At 43.2% G+C, this 20382-nt stretch overlaps 1 protein-coding gene across 4 annotated transcripts in view; it reads right to left on the bottom strand.

Moving 5' to 3' along the window:
- LOC131922375 (STAM-binding protein-like) overlaps positions 1-20163 on the bottom strand; it is a 28549-nt gene extending 8386 nt beyond the window's left edge. Inside the window, exons 1-10 of one of the 4 annotated variants that reach the window (XM_059277172.1) lie at positions 19962-20163; positions 12449-12531; positions 11276-11484; positions 8743-8815; positions 8397-8486; positions 7678-7969; positions 5219-5343; positions 4339-4476; positions 1204-1316; positions 187-286 (exon numbers count right to left, since the gene is read on the bottom strand). In XM_059277172.1, coding sequence (XP_059133155.1) covers positions 187-286; positions 1204-1316; positions 4339-4476; positions 5219-5343; positions 7678-7969; positions 8397-8486; positions 8743-8815; positions 11276-11484; positions 12449-12531; positions 19962-19983 — 1245 coding nt within the window. In that variant the 5' untranslated portion in view covers positions 19984-20163. Of the gene's footprint in view, positions 1-186; positions 287-1203; positions 1317-4338; positions 4477-5218; positions 5344-7677; positions 7970-8396; positions 8487-8742; positions 8816-11275; positions 11485-12448; positions 12532-14431; positions 14505-16710; positions 16963-19961 lie in introns of those variants that run through there. The other 3 variants (XM_059277183.1, XM_059277164.1, XM_059277177.1) reach the window with 3 other exon arrangements.
- Positions 20164-20382: the final 219 nt, after the last annotated feature.

The raw sequence follows: 20382 nt of genomic DNA, 5'->3' as shown, positions 1-20382 counted from the left end.
CCAGGTTGCAAATATAAGAAACTGATATCCACAGCCCACTGCTTCCTAGATACATGGTTATTATGGATTTCTAGGAAGGTGAGTGATGAGGTTGATCTTCCATGAGGATCAAAAAGATGTTCAATCACATCAGCTCTATGTCCTGGCTGGGAATATGGCCTTGATTTCTTGTACACAGATACATACACAGAAGAGAGCTGAGTCCTGATTATGAGAATGAAATCCTCTCTGGGGACAGAATGCTATTTCTTTTAATCCATAAGATGTTAAAGTAAAAATTCCAACTCTGAAATGAGAAAAAGTAAAATTACAGTCGAGCAGATATCCCCCGTCTCTTTCTTCTCTCTCCTCTCCATCTTTCCTCTTGTCCCCCTTCTTTTCCTTTCTTTTCCTCCTCTTCCTCCTCCCCTTTCTCTTCACCTTTCTACCCTTCTCCCCTCCTCTCTTCCTGTCTCTCCTCTTCTCTGCACAACTCTTCCTCCCTCATAGACCATGTGGAACTCCTTCTCCTATTCCTAGTCATCATTGTCATTGTCCTGTTAGACCTTGTCTTCTTTGTCATAGTCTCAACCACCCTCCCTCCCCCTCTCTTTCTTCTCCTCCTCATCCTTTTCTTGTCCTCCTCCTCCTTCCTCCCCTTCTTTTTACCCCTGTACGTGTACCGCCCTCTCTGTCTCACTCTCTCTGGATCCCTTTCTTGGCCTAATGATGCAAAGGAACTCAACAGTAGAAATGAGAAGGAAGAAGAATCAAACAAAAAGTTAGGTCTGTTAGGGCAATCATTTTGAGTAGCAAGTTGGGGGTGTGCTGAAACCAGGGTCCAATAGCCCCTGTGAGACAATATCCAGTGTACAAAAATTTATTACAAAACAAAACAAGATGATTCATTGCTTTCTCAACATTAGCTCTGCCGAGAAACTCAGATTAACATGACATTGGGAATGATAAGAGATGACACTCGTATGCAGTGTCCAGTGTGGAATTTCTTTAACCTCTGGCTCTTGAAGTCACTTCTTGAAGATGGAGCCCAGCAATGGTGTCAGCACATCTTTTAAGAGCAGCTGGTTTTAATTAGAATATGCACCTTAAAGGGAGGCTTTCATAGCAATCACTTAAGACACTCTGGATATTCATTTTCACAGTGTTCTGAGCCATGGAGCATTTTGATCTTGTACCATCCAGACCTGAATCCTACATACTCACTGTTTATATTTGGGTGCACACACCACTGCAATGGATTCTGGGAGCATCTTCTGGTAGCAAAAATGAGTGTGTAAATCCACACTCGACAAGAAGGCTGTCTGGGTTGGATGGGTCTGAGAAGACAAAAGAAGCCAAGAATTCCCAGTGAGCCCCATGCCTGATCCACAAAGGAAAGCAGTCCTGAGGAGCTTCAACAACTGGTTCCCACCATGAATCCCGAAATCACGCCAGGAAAACACTCTGGTCTACTAGGTGGAGAAGGAAGAAGGAATTATCTCTTTTGTCTTCCTGATCCATAAAGGTCCTAAGCTGGTCATTCACTGAGGACAAGATCCCTTTATTCATCCAAGCCTAGTTATACTGACTGCCTAAAGAGTAACCAAGTTTTGTCCTTCAGCATCTAACTTACCTCTGCTTCCCTCCTGCTAACAGCAGACTCTGATTCCATCTCCCTCAGAGTTCCCATGACTACTTCAAACATCAGTTCAACAGACTCTCAGGGTCTTCAGCTCCAAGCCTTCAAACCTGCCTCTGAGACCTCCCTATGTGATTTCTCCCTGTTAAGAGGAGACCCTTCTGCCCTTCGGGTGTGGTGCTGTAAACACTACTGCCACATTATCTTACCCCTCTTTCCTTCCCTTCCCTCCCCTCCTTCACTTGCTCACCAGGTGTAAACACACATCAAACAACTGCATGCCAGAATGGGGAGGAACCTTGCAGATGTTAAGCCAAGAAAGCCAGATGTGAAAGTCATGTATCTATCCATTGCATTTCAGGACATAAGCAAATATGAAGTACTGATAGCAGGGAGGGGGCACACTTAGGAGATTAACTCTATAGAGATCAAAGTAGAGACAGTTAGAGCAAGAGGGGGATCAGTCTCAGAGGAAGGAATTTGGAAAGATGGACCAGGCTCTCAGCAAATTCCTCTTTCCTCAAGGAGTCATTAAACTCTGCTGTTCATATATGTACACTACAAGTAAGCTATATTTTAAAATGTCAAGCACTTGTAAAACTAAAAGTCAAAGAAAAAACTAAAGTGAAGGAAACAAAAAATAACTAGACAAAATCATGATGAAACCATTTCCCAATTCTTGTACATGTCCGTACTCTGTTAACCCAACTCTGCAAAAAGCAGCCTCATCTCTCTCCCTTTCGCCTAGAATCTTGGCCTAGATAGATGTGATCCTCAATATGGCAGTCCTGACAAGCTCCACAATAGCAGTAATTTCATCAGATGACTTTGTTTTCAAGCTATGGTCTGCCTGTGTAGCACAGGTTGGTGCCAAAGTCACCATCCAGCAGGCCCACCTTCCTGAAGGCTAGGCTTCCAGGACTGTGCCGTACAACAAGCTTTCCATGGCTTCTTTAAACCTTGCAGTCTCTACCAACCAAGGCGTAAAAGTCATTAGCCACCATTCTCAATGAGCTGATCCTCTTCTGTTGGAGCCTGTCCCTGGGTCACATACTGAACTCATTCCCCCACTGTCCCTGCTGTGCATCTTCTGTGAACCCCATAACCATTTCTCCTGCAGCCTGTATCTCTGTCATCCCGCACTGTGTTCCCGCTCTCCTCATTAGATCTCCTCCTCAGCTGTCAGCCAATCACTTCTCTTGCTGTCAACACTCCTTATTTACCAGGTTTTCTGGACCACCTCCATTCAGAAGCCACACAGATTCCTCTCCTACCTTCACTGGGCTTCCCCAAACCTCCATCCAACTGCCAGCAAAGGCTCCATAGATGTGATATCTCACAAGTGCCTTAAATTCCACAAGGTAGGACTGAACCCCACTTCCAAAGTCCATCTTCCTCTAGATGCCCTACTAATGCTTATGATAACTGCCATCCCCATGGGTCCCACTCCAAGCCTGCCCTGTCACAGACTGGACAACCTCTATTCCTCAGCCCCTGGATCCCTGAAATCCCACATTCCTGTGCACATGACCATCACCCTCTCATCGTCATTGGAAGTCACCAGCTCCCAAACGTTAACTGACCTCCCCACTGTTACCAGCCTTGCAATTCCTTCATTTTACCTTCTGTATCTGGCTTTGATCACATCATTGTTCTGCCCAGAACACCCAAAGAGTTCTCCCTTTACTCAAAAACAGGTCTGTTCTTTCTGCCCTCACCCGACAATGGAGAGCATGGCTCTGAAGGGTCATGTCAACACAAATCTGCCATCCTTTCCTAATATCAACCACAAATCCCAACGGACAAGACTGCTCACTGATGCAGGACCACTTCCCCAGGAAGCTCTCCTTGGGCTTCTTTGTAAGTCATTATAAGTCACCTCAAGTGGGACTCCTCTTTCCATGAAACCCACAGTGCCCTATATTTATCTCCTGAAAAGTAGAATGGACTCTGCCTCATCAAAACTGGTGCTCATTTTCTGTGTGATCTCCAGGCACAAAAGGACAAATTTCCATCTGCCATGCTATATTATTGTTAGGCAAAGCAGTAAGAATTTATGTAACTGGAGCATAAAGATACAGGAAACTGCCTCACATATCAGCAATTCCCAAGCTGTGAGTACAAAAGTACTTGTGATCTCGCAAAACCTAGAAATAACCAACTGATTGTGGCTTACACCTGTCCCATTCTAAGAGAAACTGCATGTTCTGTGAGTTTGAAGCCATGAAAATGAGAGAATCATTCAGAAGAACTCTCTAGGGAAGGAACTCTATTTCCTTCAAGATCACCACAAGCCTGCACAGCATGGCCAACTACCTGAAAATCTTGCATGAAGGTGCTCTTTTGGTGTGCACAAAGCAAGTGCTTCTCCATAAAGACAAAATGCAATCATTAGAATGAATTATCTTGACGTTAAAATACGTCCAGTCATACAGCTTTTAGGGACATGGTCTCTACACCATGTTCTCATACATCCTAGGAAAGCTACCATTATTCATCTATTCACAAAGTATTGGAACTTTGAAGAATTACTTTGAGTAAGAGATAAAATTAGAAGAGCTGGAAATACACCAGGAAACGTGCCTTTGACTCAACGCTGAAACACTAGTGACTGCATGTGCTCAGAGACAGATGATCTGGAATGGATTGACTTTGTGATGAGAAAGAAATAGGCAGTGTGTTTAGAAGAGGAGCTGCCACAGGGAGGTCAGTTTGCTTACATGAATCCAACCTAAGGTGAGAAGCCCCAGCTCTTCTTGAACAAAAAGGAGTTCCTCCTCGTTCTCCATACAACAGTAATTAGACGTTCCCTTCTGCACAGGGATTATAACATGACTGATGTGGTATTCTTCCTTTTCCTGCCAAGAGAAAACAACTTGTTACAATTCCCTGGCACTGTCAACCCACTCTCTCATAACACAAGTAAGTGAAGCCCCCACCCCAGTGAACGACTCTCATCCTTCTCCCTCACCTCAGTGTTTCTCCACCTTAACTGCTCCAGTGCTTTGCTGGGAACTGTATGAAGGCACAGAGGATAAGATGAACCTGACATGTCCCTCCTAGCACATCCTGAGACTAGAGTCTTCCCTGCAGCAGGCAATAGGTCTGATTGAGGGTCTTGAAGTGTTTAATTTATATTCCAAGGCTTACCACAGAGTAGGTGGTCAGACCAGGCTACAAAAGGAACTGAGTCCTCCTCCTTTTAGAAGTAGTCAATGTGCCTGTCTCCATGTCTCATACCTGACATTCTGCCTGACAACCTGCCTGCTTTTACTTCAATGTCTCACTCTGTATGTGAGCCAGGTTTGAACTTGTAGGAAGCCTCCAGCCTCAGTTTGCCAATGACTGGGGTTACAGGCACTAGGCACCACTAGAGTGAAAATTTCTAGCTATAGCACTGAAGCAAATTATTCAATTCAAGGGACTCTGAAAAGCAACCAATTGCAAAATCATCAAATTCAAGGTGGCCAGGCCTTGTCATCCATGGTTCCTTCTGTGGAGTGATAAGTATAGACACAGCCCCTGGATATGTTTTCTGGGAGTCATAGGAAGCCAAGGGCGAAGAAACAGTCTCAGAACAAGGAGCTTTCCTATCTTTACCAGGGTACCACATAAGACTCCGCATGTTTCCACTCCTTTTTTTGTGTTGTTCTTCGCAGAAAGCAGGAACCTATCCCATAAGTCTTTTGGAAGGATCACAGGGCGGAGGCCTTTGGAATTCGGAACTGCAATGGAAAAGAGAAAGAAATCTGAGGTTACAGGGCCTGGTGTCCCTGAGCAGAACTCAGTCTGGTAGCCTGGAGGAAAAACACAAAGTCATTGGTATTCTCTACAGCAGCCCCTCTCTCCATGATGGAACCACAAAATAGGCAGGGAGTTTTTTCTCCAAGCTCTGGCCACAGCTGAGTGGTAGCTGTGAGCATGGTCTTTACTGTCAGCTTAAGTGGATGGAACAACATATTTCTGGGTGTGACCATGAGTTGGTTGCAAAGAAATTTCTGTGTGGGTTCACAGACTCAGTGAGCAAAGGGCCCTCTCAACTCTGGTGGGTAACATGAAGACTAAACAGGACAAACAGGCAGAGAAAATATAAACTTCTGCTGAGTCCCTCCTGGGACAGACATGTCTTCTTTATCTGTGGTTCAGATCTCCAGGTCTGCTGGCCACTGGACTCTCAGGTCTGGACTTAGTTTTCCCTGGGTCCTCATGGGTTTTGAGACTGAGTTTCACAAAATTGGCTTCCATTGTCTGTACCTTTCAGACTTAGACTGAGCCAAACTACAAGTATTCCAGAACTTCCACTTGAGGAAAGCCTGTTGTGAGCATGCTCAGTCATGCAGACCATTTTCCCCAAGAGTTTTGAGGCCACAATAAACCCCACCAGATTTCAAGAGGTTGCAGTTGCATGAAAGCATACAAAGATTTTCTCAAGGTCATACTATCACAGACTGTCCCTAATAGGGTATGTCGTAGGGATGGAGGAAACCCTTGAGACCCTGGAACTACAGGGTCACCCATGGCACACACCGCCTAGAGAAGTCGCAGCCTCAAATCCAAATGTGAGTGAAAATGGTGCACTTAGCTCAGCAAAGTTCCAAGGACAGATGGCTCCACTTAGCTGGAACCAGTCATCCCTTTCCTGATTATTCTCCAGTCCAATAGGTTCCTATTGAGCAGCTTACTCTTGCTTTTTCATTACATTACACAGATGTGTAGATTGCTGAGTGCACAGGCTCACAGCTGGGAAAGGCTAACTCTTACATCTGGAAATGTGTGGATTGCTTAGTGCACAGGCTCAATTCTGGCAAAGGCCGACTCTCTCACCTGTGCCTAACTGAGACAGAGTACTAAAAATTGGCTTACAGCTCCTCCTCACTCAAGAAGAGATTTTTGACTCTTGCAAGGCAAGACAAGAATCAACCAATACTTTAGAAACATCTGAAAAGTCAGCTTTGGTGATGCACACTTGGAATTTCACCATTTGCCTGCTGAGGTGGCAGGATCTCAAGTCAAGTCTATTCAGGCTGTAAAAATAGATGTTACAAATGAAACAAACAACATAAACCAAATGAGATGAGATACTTGAGAACTTTTTTTCAGAAATATTTGTGTATTTTCCCTTTAAAATCCTTTCTGTATGAACTGTGAGTGTGTTTGCACATGTCCGTGATCTGTGTTTGTTTTTCAGAATGTCCATGCTGATGTGTGAGCAAGGATGCACAGGTGCTTCAGCATATCTGCAGATGTGAACTGACTGCCTGGAGTGCTGATCTTCCCTGGCCCCTTTGGTCCAACAGAATCTCTTCTGTGCTTCTGTGTCTGCCCAGCTAGCTGTGCTGTAAGAAACCAGGTCTTCTCCTGTCTCCCTGTCCCATCTCACCTGAAAAGAACCTTGAATGTAGAGGTGGCCAACCACACCTCACTGTCACGTGCTTTCTGGAGATTCCATCTCAAGTTTGGACACTGTCACTGCTAGCGCTTCACCCACAGAGTCAACATCTCTGGCCCTACTTGAGGATTTTTTGTGAGAGTCTACCAAATGCTGAAAACATAATCTCATGCACCTGAAATTCTGTTGCCTTTACATCTCTCCATTATGTCCTAAAATTATCTGAGAGTCCAAGTTTCATAAAGTAACCATTTCTTATGATGGAAAATGATTTAGTATTTTCTTAATGTGCTTCTTCAAATCTCTACAGAGCTCAGAAAAGATGAGGATCTGAACTCAAGCAAGTTTTGAGGAAACTTATCTGAGTAAACTAAGTTAAAGGTTATTTTGACAAGACAGTTAGATGGCAGGAAGGAACGAGACAACACTCATCACAGGAGGTTCTGTTACCACAGCAAAGTGGATCCATGGAAGCAAACGGCTGAGGACATGGACAAGGGGAAGGGACGTTCTCTGTGTTGCTCAGTGCTCTAGACCTCGGACACCTGTGCACCAGTACTGCCTTACTTTACTGGAGAGCTGCAGTCTCAGTTTTGTGTGGCTGACCCAGATGCAATGGGAAACACTTATACACAAGTCATTTCCAAGTCATGGACCTGTGGTGACTCACCTGGGCTTTTCACCACCTTAGTCTCCCCAGGAGTGTCTGCTGAAGGGGTGGGGGTTATCTCCTCGATGGCTTCCTGTGGGCCACACACCACTGTTTGTTTCACAGGTGTGCTTCCTCCTGAAGGCTCTTCAGACTTTGTAGATGTTGGTGTCAGGCTGGGGCCCACCTTTCCACGACTCATAAGTCTTTGTAGAAGAGAGCTGAATTTGGGGACGTCTCGGGAGTTTTGTCCATGATATTTTCTATGCTTCCGGAACGCCTTGTTTTTTGCCTCTTCCTCTTTTCTTTTCATCTACAGAAAGAAAAACAGATTTAGGTTACATCTTCAAATCCCAGAAGAAAAAGCCTTACCAGCAAAAAAGATTTTCAAAGTATAGGTCTGTTTAGGTCTGACATCTCAGCTTAGGGCTCATGGAGTAGCAGTTCTATGGAGAACAGCCACCACCACCTTAGTCAGTTCCTGTATAGCCTTCTTCAGTAACAACCAAGTCTCAATATTCTCAGAGTCCTACTGCACTTTGTGTGTGTGTGTGTGTGTGTGTGTGTGTGTGTGTGTGTGTGTGTGTTGGTTCACCTGGATAAAGTGCATGTGTGTTCAATTGAGTGTGGAGCCTATCCATTGCATCACAGACTCACTGAAACAACAACACAACACAACCCCAGGACACAGGCTGAGCAGGTGACACACAATCCTCCTTCCTCCATGCTCACACACTGACCTTATCTAGGTAGCCTTCATACTCCTTAGTATGATTTCTTCGGAGTGTGAATTTAAGGCTCTCAAATTTTTCAAAAATGTTATTTATAGTCTGCAATACAAAACAGAAATGAAGAATTACAACAGTTCTAATGTCAGAAAAGAGAATAAGAAAACAAGTGGGGAGAGGCATCAGTATCTCATACATGACTTGAACCCCATTTCCTGCCATCCCTCTCCTCTGTACTGCTATGCTGAGGCAGCATCAGCTCCCATCATACCCAGGGTCATGATCTGTTGCTTTTTTCTAAGTAGTTCACTGCTGTTCTGGAGATTTTAGATCAGTCACATAGACAATGAAGACTCACCTTGTTGATTTTGGATCTTATTCGAGCTGAAAGACACTTATTCGGGCCTTTTCTGAGTTTCTCCATAAAGAGTCTAAAGGAATAGAGCAGAGTGACTAAGATGGACAAAAAGTTACAAGTATCAAAATGAGGCCCTGAAGAAATTCAGGGTTTGAGAAGTTCATGGAGTGAGTAAAGGCACACCCTGAAATCCCACATCCCCTTATCTCCCAGTGCCTGGAGAGAGAAAAGTCTTCACTCTTCTATCTACTGGTACATTCAGCAAACATCAGCTATCAAGAAGTATAAAACAACCTCTAGAGGCATCACAATCCCTCACTTCAAGCTCTACTATACAGCTAAAATAATAAAAACAGCTTGATACTGTCATAAAAACATGTGGACCATGGAACTGAACTGAAGACCCTGACATTAATCCACACTCCTATGAACATATGATTTTCAATAAAGAAGCCAAAACAGTACAGTGGAAAAAAAGAAACCATCTTCAACAAATCGTACTGGCATAACTAGATGTCAACATGTAGAAGACTGCAAATAGATCCATATCTGTCAACGTGCACAAAACTTAAGTCCAAGTGGATCAAAGACCTCAACATATATCCAGTTACTCTGAAACTGAAAGAAGAAAGTAGGTAGTCTCAAACGCATTGGCACTGGAGATCACTTCCTAAATATAACACCAGTAGCACAGACACTGAGAGAAACAATTAATCAATGGGACCTCTTGAAACTGAGAAGCTTTTGTAGGGCAAAGGACATGGTCAACAAGACAAAACAACAGCCTACAGAATGGGAAAAGGTCTTCACCAACCCCACATCTGACAGAGGGCTGATATCCAGAACATATAAAGAACTCAAGAAATTAGATATCAAAATAACCAACAGTCCAATTAAAAAATGGGCTATAGAGCTAAACAGAGAATTCTCAATAGAAGAAGCTCAAATGGCTGAAAGACATTTAAGGAACTGCTCAACATTCTTAATCATCAGGGAAATGCAAATCAAAATGCCTCTGAGATATCCATCTTACACCCGTCAGAATGGCTAAGATCAAAAACACTAAAGACAGCTTATGTTGGAGAGGATGTGGAGAAAAGGGAACACTCCTACACTGTTGGTGGGAATGCAAACTGGTACAGCCACTTTGGAAATCGTTATGGCGCTTTCTTTAAAATTGGCAATCAACCTCCCTCAAGACCCAGCTATAGCACTCCTGGGCATATACCCAAGGAATGCTCCATCATACCACAAGGACACATGCTCATCTATGTTCAAAGCAGCATGATTTGTAATAGCCAGAATGTGGAAACAACCTAGATGCCCTTCAACTGAAGAATGGATAAATAAAATGTGGTACATATACACAATGGAGTACTACTCAGAAGAGAAAAACAATGACATCATGAGACTTGCAGGCAAATGGATGGAACTAGAAAACATCATACTGAGTGAGGTAACCCAGACTCAGAAAGACAAACCTGGTATGTACTCATAAGTGGATACTAGATGTAAAGCAAAGGATAACCAGACTGCAACTGACAACTCCAGGGAGGCTACCTAGTAAAGAGGACCCGAAGAAAGACACAGGGATCACCCAACGACAGAGAAATGGATGAGATCTACATGAGCAAACTGGGGATGGGGGGGGCGGTAATGGAGATCAAGGGTCAGGGGAAAGAGAGCTTAAGGGAGCAGGAGGTCCCAGCTGGATCAGAAACACAGTGGGAGAAGAAGGAAAAAGATACCATGATAAATAAAGACCCCGTGGGAATAGGAAGAAGCAGAGTGCTAGAGAGTTCCCAGAAATCCACAAAGATGCCTCCACTATAGACTACTGGAAATGGTCGAGAGAGTGCCTGAGCTGACCTACTCTGGTGATCTCAGGGCTAAATATGACTGGTGAGACCTTTACCATCATTCCCTTCCTCAAACACACAATGTTCTTGTCATTAAGACTATAGGAGTCATTCCCTGGGGACAGCTCTGCAATCTTATTCTGCCTACCCAAGTATGGTGAACAGCTCAGGGACTGTGCTGAGCCACTCCAACACTAGGTGGTCCACAGCCCAGTCCTCTGGTGGCTGTGTAGCTACAGGAAAGGCTAACCTCTTTGCTATACCAATCAATAGGCTACAGGATGTAGAGAAGAGGAATCTGGCTCTGCCACACACAGCAATAAGCCTACGACTGGCTGCCTGGGTAGAGATAGAGCACTCAAAACACTCACCAGTGCAGACACATCCTGTTCATCTGTCAACTCTTTTGTCTAAAAGCTGGGCCCTGTGGACACAAGCTCAAGAACTCTCCTACTCATGCAGTCCCTTATATGGGATACCACCAACTTTGGTCCTCATGTCTTTGAACAGTAAGGAAAAGCATGTGTCAGATCTGCCAGAGAAATCTGTCATCTGATTAAAAGATGACTTTTTCAAGTTCCATATGGTCAGCAAGGGTAAGAAGCATGAAGAGGAGGATAGGATGAGTGAGGGATCAGTCATGGGAAAGGAGGTGGAAAACTGCAGGTTCTCACGTTGAAAATTTGTGATACATCACAAGTGCTTCCTCTGTGAGGCCTTGATTTAGCAGGACTTCTGCTTTTATCTGATAGGTCTTCAGTTCAAGGTAAGATTTCCAGGGAATGTTATTATTGATGTAAATATTCTCCAGAGAGCTTAAAAGTTGGAACTGCTCTTGGGTCAGAAGAGTGGCATTGTTATGTCTGCGAATGGTGCTCCTGATCTAAGAAAAAGAGAAGATGGGGAACATCAAAATGCATCTCCTGCCATCCTGCCATTCTAGCAGTCTAGAACACACAAACATGCACACGCACACGTGCACACGCACACACGCACACATACATCTCCCTAATGAAATTAGAGTAAATAAAACACCACATTGGTGATTCAGCTCAATAAATGTATGAACAAACCCAGCCTGGGATCCTCTTACTACAGTAGTAAAGAGGTAGAGTTGGGAATAGGGATGTCTGTGTCCTTTGAAAACAATATGAAGGAGCTCTTGATTAGCATTTAACCTAAGGAACAGACCTTACACACATTCAGTGAGATTCGCACTAGAAGACATATGTAGCTATGAGTGGTTGTGCACACATCAGAGGATTGTGCTTAAGCATAAACCCAACAGTTACCACACGGGCTTCTCCTGATGTTACCAAGGCAATCAGAGAGCACCCAAGCTTGGAGGAAACCCTATTCATGCCTTCCACAATGCAATCCCAGCTGGAAGCAAAAGGATTTGTGATGGGGTGCCCAAAGTGATTTAATTAGCATTTAGGATACTCAAGTCTCCAAGAGCCTTTGTGAGACAATGAGCAAGGAAAACTCAGTTCCTGCTATTTAAAGATTCCAGGAACTAAGGCTCAGAAGCAGCAGAAAAACAAAAAAACCTTTGGGAACTGTGAGCTCCGTGGACCACAGCATTGCACAAGCCTTTCTTGAACCTTTCTTGGCTGTCAGTGTCTTTGAGAGCAGAAGTGTAATGAATTCTAGAGACAAACTGCTCACACTATTGACCTGCTTTCTGTGATCACACTTCTGATGAAAGACAAAGTAAGACATGTCCACCAGGGAGAAAAAAAAGTGAGGTTCACTAATTTAAACATAGAAAAGGGCACCAGGCTTTTACATTTGCTCCATAGGATTACATACAAATGACCAATCTTTTCAGCAGCAATGAGACTTACCTTCTTTGGAGCTCCAGCAATGAAAGGTCCTTTAATATCTGGACAGCTCTGATGGTCTGTGAGCCAAGGTGTGAGAATATCACCTGTTACCAGATACAAGTAGTTAGGAAAGGAGCTACTTTGCTTCTCCAATGATCAATATTAGTTTATGCTAATTTACGTATTCCTAACTCACTGACCACGATGGCCATGGAGATACAGGCTTTAATCCTGCAATTTCATGGCTGAGATAGTAGTTACAACCTGAATTCTATTTTAATTTAAAAACTGGGATTAAATAAATTTTTTCAAGAGTTTACAAAGGAGATCAATTCAAGATGGCAGTGGCTGTTGGCATCCACAGGCCCATGGAGCAGCTCTAAGGAGCCTGAGAGACCCAAGGAGGGTAAGATTGGAGATAGGGCAGCAGAGGATGAATCTGAGAGAGCACAGAATCTCAAAAACAACTAAAATATGGTAGGTCATATGGGAAGATGCTTTTAAGAAGTGGTCTCATGAAACTGAAAAAAAAAGAAGAATAGCAGAGCAGATTCCATACATGGGCCAGAGATAAGTGAACCTACAGCTCCTGAAGCTCACACTAATGGAGATGGAGAATGGTTCATTTTCTGGATTGGGTTAGCTCAAAAAGCCCCCAGAGACTGTGCTGTAGCTGGAGGCCATGTTGGTGTCCATAAACCATGCTGCCACCAGAAACCATATGGAAGTCAATGAGCTGTGCTGCCACTGGCTGTTCCGGGTAAGGAAGCTTCTTTTGCAGTGGTAACAATGACTGTAGACTCATAGTTGAGAATGAGAAACCTATCACAGAAGCCTTTTCCCACCTTCAAATAAAAAGGGAAGCAGTCTAGACAGTAAACCACTGAAGAGAGTCCTTAAATTGTGATAAAGATGCTGAAATGTAGCTCTTTTCAGTTGATGTCTTCCAGCAGGAGATGTGGCTGTTGAGTGTGGGGAAGGACTCAGTTATTTTAAAGGGGCTGGCCAATGAGACTTTCACCATGCTCCAATGACTACGTGGAAAACACAAATTAGAATTTATGTATTTTTTTTCTTCTTTTGGGCAGGCACAGGGTGGGAGAATGCCTTTGGAAGGAATGGGAAGCTATTTTGATCAGGTGCATTATATAACATTGCCAAATAATCAGTAAAAATATGTTAGAAAAAATGTACAATGAATAGAAAAGATTCCCTTAAAACTCTACAGGGATTTATTTTTATGGCATGCTCTCCAGGAACTCGTTATGCAACAGAGGGTGCTAGCCATGAATTAGTGGTTACTCAGCTATCTCAGCTCCCAAGTGCTCAGGGGACACTCCTGAATAAGCAGTCCTGTCCCTGAACTACTTTTAGAGAGTTTCTTTGGGGACCACAGCAGGAGACACAGTTGCTCATGTGCCCTAGACAGTCCCAATTCTCTACCCTGAAGGTCCTGTCCTGAGGGTTGCTCACTGATCTCTAGGTAGGACACAGCTGCCTATCCAGCCAGCTCCTCCAAGGCAACCCTACTCATGCATGAGTGGCAGATGTGGCCACCAGTTCCTCTCACATCCCAACACTACTGCTCAACAGCACTAACATGGAAATGCTAACGTGGAAAATTGAGTGGAGGGTTGATGCTGCTGCAGTGGAACATCTTGGCTCTGAGTGTGCCTATCTACACACCTGGCTCTTTCCCTACTTCTGTGGAAATGCTCTCAGGAACTACTTGAGTATTTTGTCTACACTGAGCTCATAAACACTTAACACCTCAGTGAGCCCAGAGCCCAGTCTGTCAGATATTCCACTGTGGAATGTAAAGAACCATTTAGTGAGAGAGGAAATGTTCTGTCCAAAATCATAACCCCACATATATCAGGGATAAGATTCTAGTTAGGACAACAGCTTCTAGTTCAGTATTCTACCCATAATTCCACACTTTCTGGACTTCTCAAAGTGTGTGGGAAAATTGAATGAAAGAAATGTTTCAATTTCTTTACTTACCAGACATTGTTGGGAAGATAATAAAAACACAGTTATAAGAATCAGATAAAGAGACAAAAACACTGTCTGGATTCTGAAACAAAAAACCCACATGTCCAGGGTCAGAGATACTGGACACTGAGGAAAATTAAGTTTGTCAGCATCATAAAGACCAAAAGACCATTCAGGTACTGGTGGGCTAAGAGGTAGAGTGATGTCATAAAACTACACTGGTACCCTAGTCAAAGACTTCTTGAAAAAAAGAGCAAATAAATTAGAGATGCAGACCTGAGTTTTGTTGGGTTCCTATCTTTTCTTTGTACTTCTATGATTCCTTATGATCTGCAAGTCTGTACTCTAGTGAAGACAATGACTGTGAAGATGAAGAAGCAGCTTCAGTTTGAAAGCTGATCCGAAAGGCTCATAGGCTCTGCCACACATTCGACAATTCATGTGTTCTCCAGAGGTCAGAGAAATAAAGGACCCAGCACTTTCTCTCAGTCCTTTCTAACTGAGCTAGCAGTGTGTGCAGAAAGAATTCTATTTTCTTATTTTTTTCAGGAATAAGTTTGTCTTTGTGACTGAAGCTGGCTTGAGATTCACCATTTATCCTACATTTGCCAACAACCAGCATCAGTCCTCCAGCTTCAGCCTCCTGGGTGCTGAGATTTCACCTATGAGCCCAGACACTCAAATCAGAATTGTTTTGATATATCTATAGCATGCTTATTTTCATATTTTTTCTTTTTTTTTAGAGACATGGTTTCTCTGTGTAGTTTTGGTGCCTGTACTGAATCTCGCTCTGTAGAGCAGGCTGGACTCGAACTCACAGAGATCCACCTGCCTCTACCTCCCAAGTGCTGGGATTAAAAGCAGGCACCACCACCCAGTTCATTTTCATAATTGTTAAGCATCACCAATATTCAAGAAAACAGCAGAGAAAAAACAAACACAAAAGGTTTCTTTCCTGACAAGTTTGCTGTCCTAGTTACACATTTTTCCAGCCTCAGTTTACTTCCTGGTCTACTAACCTACATGTTCACTAAATCCATCTCTGTTTGCCCTGTGCTGAGCAAATTACTCAATCACCAGAGAAATTTATTATTCAATGAAGTCTTTTGGCTCCCTTCAGCACTCAGTCCCATAAATCCTATGTTACCATGGTTAACACCTCCAAGTTCCATGTTCTCCCTTTCCTCCATTCTATTTTATCCCCCACCACTGCATTTTTCTGTTTTCTTGACTATCTCCAGGTCCAGGTGGCCGGTTCCTTTTTGTAAAAAGCCCCAAAGTGCTCTTCCAATAGCTTCAGCCTCCCTGCCCTGTGTTTCTTCCTCCTCTCTAGTTCTCTTTTAACTAGACAGAAGACTCCAAATATTGGGAATGCTGATTTTTAAAACTCCATTGGTTTTATTTTATTTCTTCAAGAATGGTCTTTAACACCCGGGCTATCACCAAAGTCACTGTGCAGCTAGAGACTGGCATGGTCTCCTTGATTCTTCTGCCTCTGTCTCCCAAGGGCCAAGATTGCAGGGGTATGGCACCATGCTCTGACTAATCACATTAGGAGTTTGTGTTGAGTCTGAGCCAGGGTTGTACAGCTATCTGAAACTGCACAAAACATGGGTGAGGACCTTTATTATCAGGAAGGTGCCTGTCATTGTCCCAGTGTGCAGGTGCCAGAGAGAGCACAGCTGCTCCTGTTGTTCACTGTATCAAACAGTCCTGCTTTAGCAGGGACAGCAGACTTTCCTCGCCCCCACTGCTTTAGGATACATGTGAGGACACAGAAGAGGGAGGGACATCTGCCTAGCCAGAAAAGGTCAGCTCATCTCAGCTGCGAATGGAACACTGCCAGACACACTCTCGAGTTCCCTTGTATTTCACCACTAATGTTGACCAGCACCAACTGTGAAGTATCATTGTGGGAAACTGTGTGGAGGGAAGTGTCTTGGCCCTCAGTTCTCCTCATTACATACCCAGCTCTCTCTCTCTGCTTCAGCTGAAACAGTCCCAGAAACTTTGATTTTCTTCTCTATGTCTTGCTCCTAAACACTCAATACCTCAGAGAACCCTGAGCCCTGCCAGCCTGTTATCTCACCAAGGAAGGTGAAGGAACATTCACTGAGAGGATGAGGAAATACTCTGTCCAAACCTCAACCCTAGGGAATGTCAAAGATGAGACCACGTTAGGGCACCAACCTCTTGTTCACCACTTTCCCCTCTATCCCACATTGTTTTGATGCTTCCCAATTTAGTGAGCTGTCCAATTAAACAAACATTAAAGTTTCTTTTCCTACCTGACATCTTCAAGTCAGGAACAGAACAGGAGTAGGATCTGGATAGAGGGATGGGGACAAAATAGGAGTAGGATCTGGGTAAAGGGATGGGGACAAAACAGGAGTAGGATCTAGGTAAAGGGATGGGGACAAAACAGGAGTAGGATCTGGATAAAGGAATGGGGACAAAACAGGAGTAGGATCTGGATAAAGGGATGAGAGAGTGGGTTGTTAGGTTTCGCAGCAAAAAAAATCACGTCTGTGCAGGATCAAAGATGCTCAGTACTGAGGCACATTTGGTCACACACGGCAACCTCAAGACTCAATCTGGTGCTGATTGGTTGAGGGAGGAATGATGTCATAAAGCAGATGAAAGAAAGCCAATAGGATTCCCAGAAGCCATGTTTAAAAAGGGACAGTTGAAAAAAAAAAAAGCGACAGTTGGACACCTGCAGGAAGACTAGAGCAGCTTTACATGGCTGCAATCTGAGAATCTGAAAGCACATAACCCAGATATGACAATTTCTAGTCCCAGACCCTTAGTTCAGGAAGAGTGTCAAGTGTTTCACACAAGTGATCATTAATAAAGTAATTTATTATTGACACATGATTTTCACATTTCAACAGATAAAAATGTATTTAAATGCACAGATGATGTCCTTGGTGAGCATCTTAGATACTGTTTTATTGCTGTGAAGAGTCACCACAGCCAAGACTACTCCAGGTAGGGCTCCAGGAGTCCAGTTGGTGAAAGAAAGGAGGGATTATATGAGTAAGAGATATCAAGACTATGATTGGATAAAGCACAGGGACAAATATCCAAACTAGTGGAAACACATAAACTGTGAACCAATAGCTGAGGAGCCCCCATGAAACTGGACCAGGTCCTCTGGATAAGTGAGACAGTTGATGAACTTGAACTGTTTAGGAGGCCCCCAGGCAGTGGGACCAGGACCTGTCCTCAGTGAAGGAGCTGGCTTTTTGGAACCTAGAGCCTATGCTGAGACATTTTGCTCAGCCTTGGTGCAGGGAGGAGGAGACTGGACTTGCCTCAACTGAATCTACCAGGCTGAGCTGACTCCCCAGTGGAGACATTGCCTTGGAGGAGGTGGGAATGGGAGGTGGATTGGAGGGGGTAAGGTTGGGGCGTGAGAGGAGGGAGGACAGGGGAATCATGGCTGATAAATAAAGTTAAATTATAAAATAAAAATATTTATTTAAAAATACCTCATCTTTAGTGAAGTATACCACACCTAGAAAGACAAATAAGGTATATACTAGCTTATACGTAAATATTAGCTGTTAAGGCAATCATAATCATAACCAAGCAAAAATCCATATAACCACAAGGTTTGTTATAGAGTAAAGAACTGAGCACAGGTAGATCTCTCTAGGAAAGGAAAATAGAACAATTATGGATAGATAAGGGGGAGCTGGAAGTGGAGGATCATGGAGAGGAGAAGGGAAGAAGACAAGGAAGGAAATACATGGAGAGACAGCTAAAACTAAGAGCCATCTGAATGGGTAGTATAGAAATCTGACAGAGAAAAAGATTCCTAAAATATACACATATATGCAGATGATGTACATGAAATCACCAAATACTGGGGAGACAGAGCTCCAACAGGACATCTCTTGTCACCAAATGAAGCATTCATTAGCAGGATTGGGTTACATCTAATTGAGCTGCTGGCCAAAGGGGTTTTTGTGAATCTCCAAATAACTGAGGTTGTTGCCAGGACTATAGGTTGTTATCTACAAAATGACAGCAAGACATCAACTGTTGAATAGAACACCAACAACTCATTGAACATGAACACAGAGAAGTCAAACTAGTGCCTACATACAGCCTTCACACCTATAGTCTAGCATCTTTGGTACAAGGAGGTACTCTACCGAAGGAGAAACATAAACAGTAACACAGCCATGAACCCCTTGATCTACAATGGTGTTGTGCCAACAAAATATACTTAGTGCAATGGTGCTACAAATCTTTTGCGAGTAAACAACCAATATCTTATTGGATTTAAGGCCCACACCATGATATAGAACATATACTGGACACTGGTTGGATAAGCAAGAACCTGTGACTAGATAGGTCGGGGATCTAGTATGAAACCAAATAACACCTTTCCAAATGAAACAAAACATAAGAAGAAAAACCGCCTAATGATATTCCACATACTCAGAGTATGGCATACTCAAATATATCTACGGCATATCTATGACATACTCATAGTTAACTGCTCAGTCATCAAGAGGACTTTCTCCAGTGGATAATAGGTTAAGGTGCAGAGACCTACAGTCAGACACTATGCAGAGTGAAAGAATTTAGATTGCTTAGCTTAGAACAGATGTCTCTATCAAATCTTTCCCCTCAGGCCTCAGGGGGTGTTTTGAAAGAGGAGGCAGATAGAGTGTGGGACCCAGAATAGATGGAGAAAACCAAGAGTACAGGTTCTCTAAATCAAGAAGATTGACGTACAATTGAATTTCACAAGGACTGTGGCAGCATGCACAGGGCCTGCATGAGTCTACACCAAACTGGGTCCTAGACCTGAAAAGAAATTTGGACACATAACCCTATCCATAACCCAGAAGCTATTTCCAGTTGATAACTACTTGCAAGTGATAATTTAGTTTTCTCCAGGTGTAGTTGGGGGCTTCCCTGTGTCCCACCTGGTCTGCAGCCACTCAGACCAAAATAAATACACAGAGACATATTAATTATCAACTCTATGACCATTAGCTCAGACTTATTACTGACAAGCTCTTACACTTAAATCAACCCATAATTCTTTTAGTTTTGTTTTGCCATGTGGCTTGGTACCTTTTCTCAGTTCTGCCTTCTCATCTTGCTTCCTCTGTGTCTGGCTGGTGACTCCTGACTCAACCCTTTCTTCTCCCAGAATTCTCCTCATCTGCTTGCCCCACCTATACTTTCTGCCTTGCTATTGACCAATCAGCATTTTATTAAACCAGTGTACAAAAGTAATATCTCACAGCATTTCCCCTTCTCTGTGTAATCAAAAAGAAACATTTTAATGTTAACATAGTAAAATTACATATAATAGAACTGTTATCAAGCAAGAATTACAGTTACAATATCTAGTCTATTTGTATTTGGCAAAATTAAAGAAAATATTCTATCATTTATCCTATATTTGTGAGTCTAAAGTTTCATATCCAATTTATCTTTTATCATAGCCAAGGAAAATTATAACTATCTAGTCTTCAACTACATCAAAGACCTCAGAAAGATATAATATTACCTAAGTAAATAGGAAGTACCATTTTAAGCAACTTCTAAAAATTCTGGAAATGACAGAGACAGCTGCTTGCCTGTATAGTCATTCAAAGTTCCTCTGAAATGTTGGGCATCTTTCTTCAGCCTATAGGCCTAGAGTTTCTTAGTTGCTTCTCTCTGTGTCCTGTAGAATATCTGGCAGTTTCTTCTGCAAAGCAGGAACCAGAGCCTAAATGGGGAATGGGGCAGTCATCAGAGCTATCTCTCTATGTGACTTCTGAGAACATCAGTCCTAAGCCTAAATATTCTATTCCCCACTGTGTTTAGTATTGACCCTTTATACCAAACAGCTCCACCCACTAAAACACAATGACAGGAAACTTCATCTCTTACAAATTTATTATTTGTGCACTGTATGTCCTCCACACCCACAGTAGACATAAAAG

The sequence above is a fragment of the Peromyscus eremicus genome, chromosome 1 (genome assembly GCF_949786415.1).
Source record: "Peromyscus eremicus chromosome 1, PerEre_H2_v1, whole genome shotgun sequence".
In the NCBI taxonomy this organism is placed as follows: Eukaryota; Metazoa; Chordata; class Mammalia; order Rodentia; family Cricetidae; genus Peromyscus; species Peromyscus eremicus.
The sequence above is the reverse complement of the archived record's forward strand: the minus strand, read 5'-3'. Positions and strand labels throughout refer to the sequence as shown.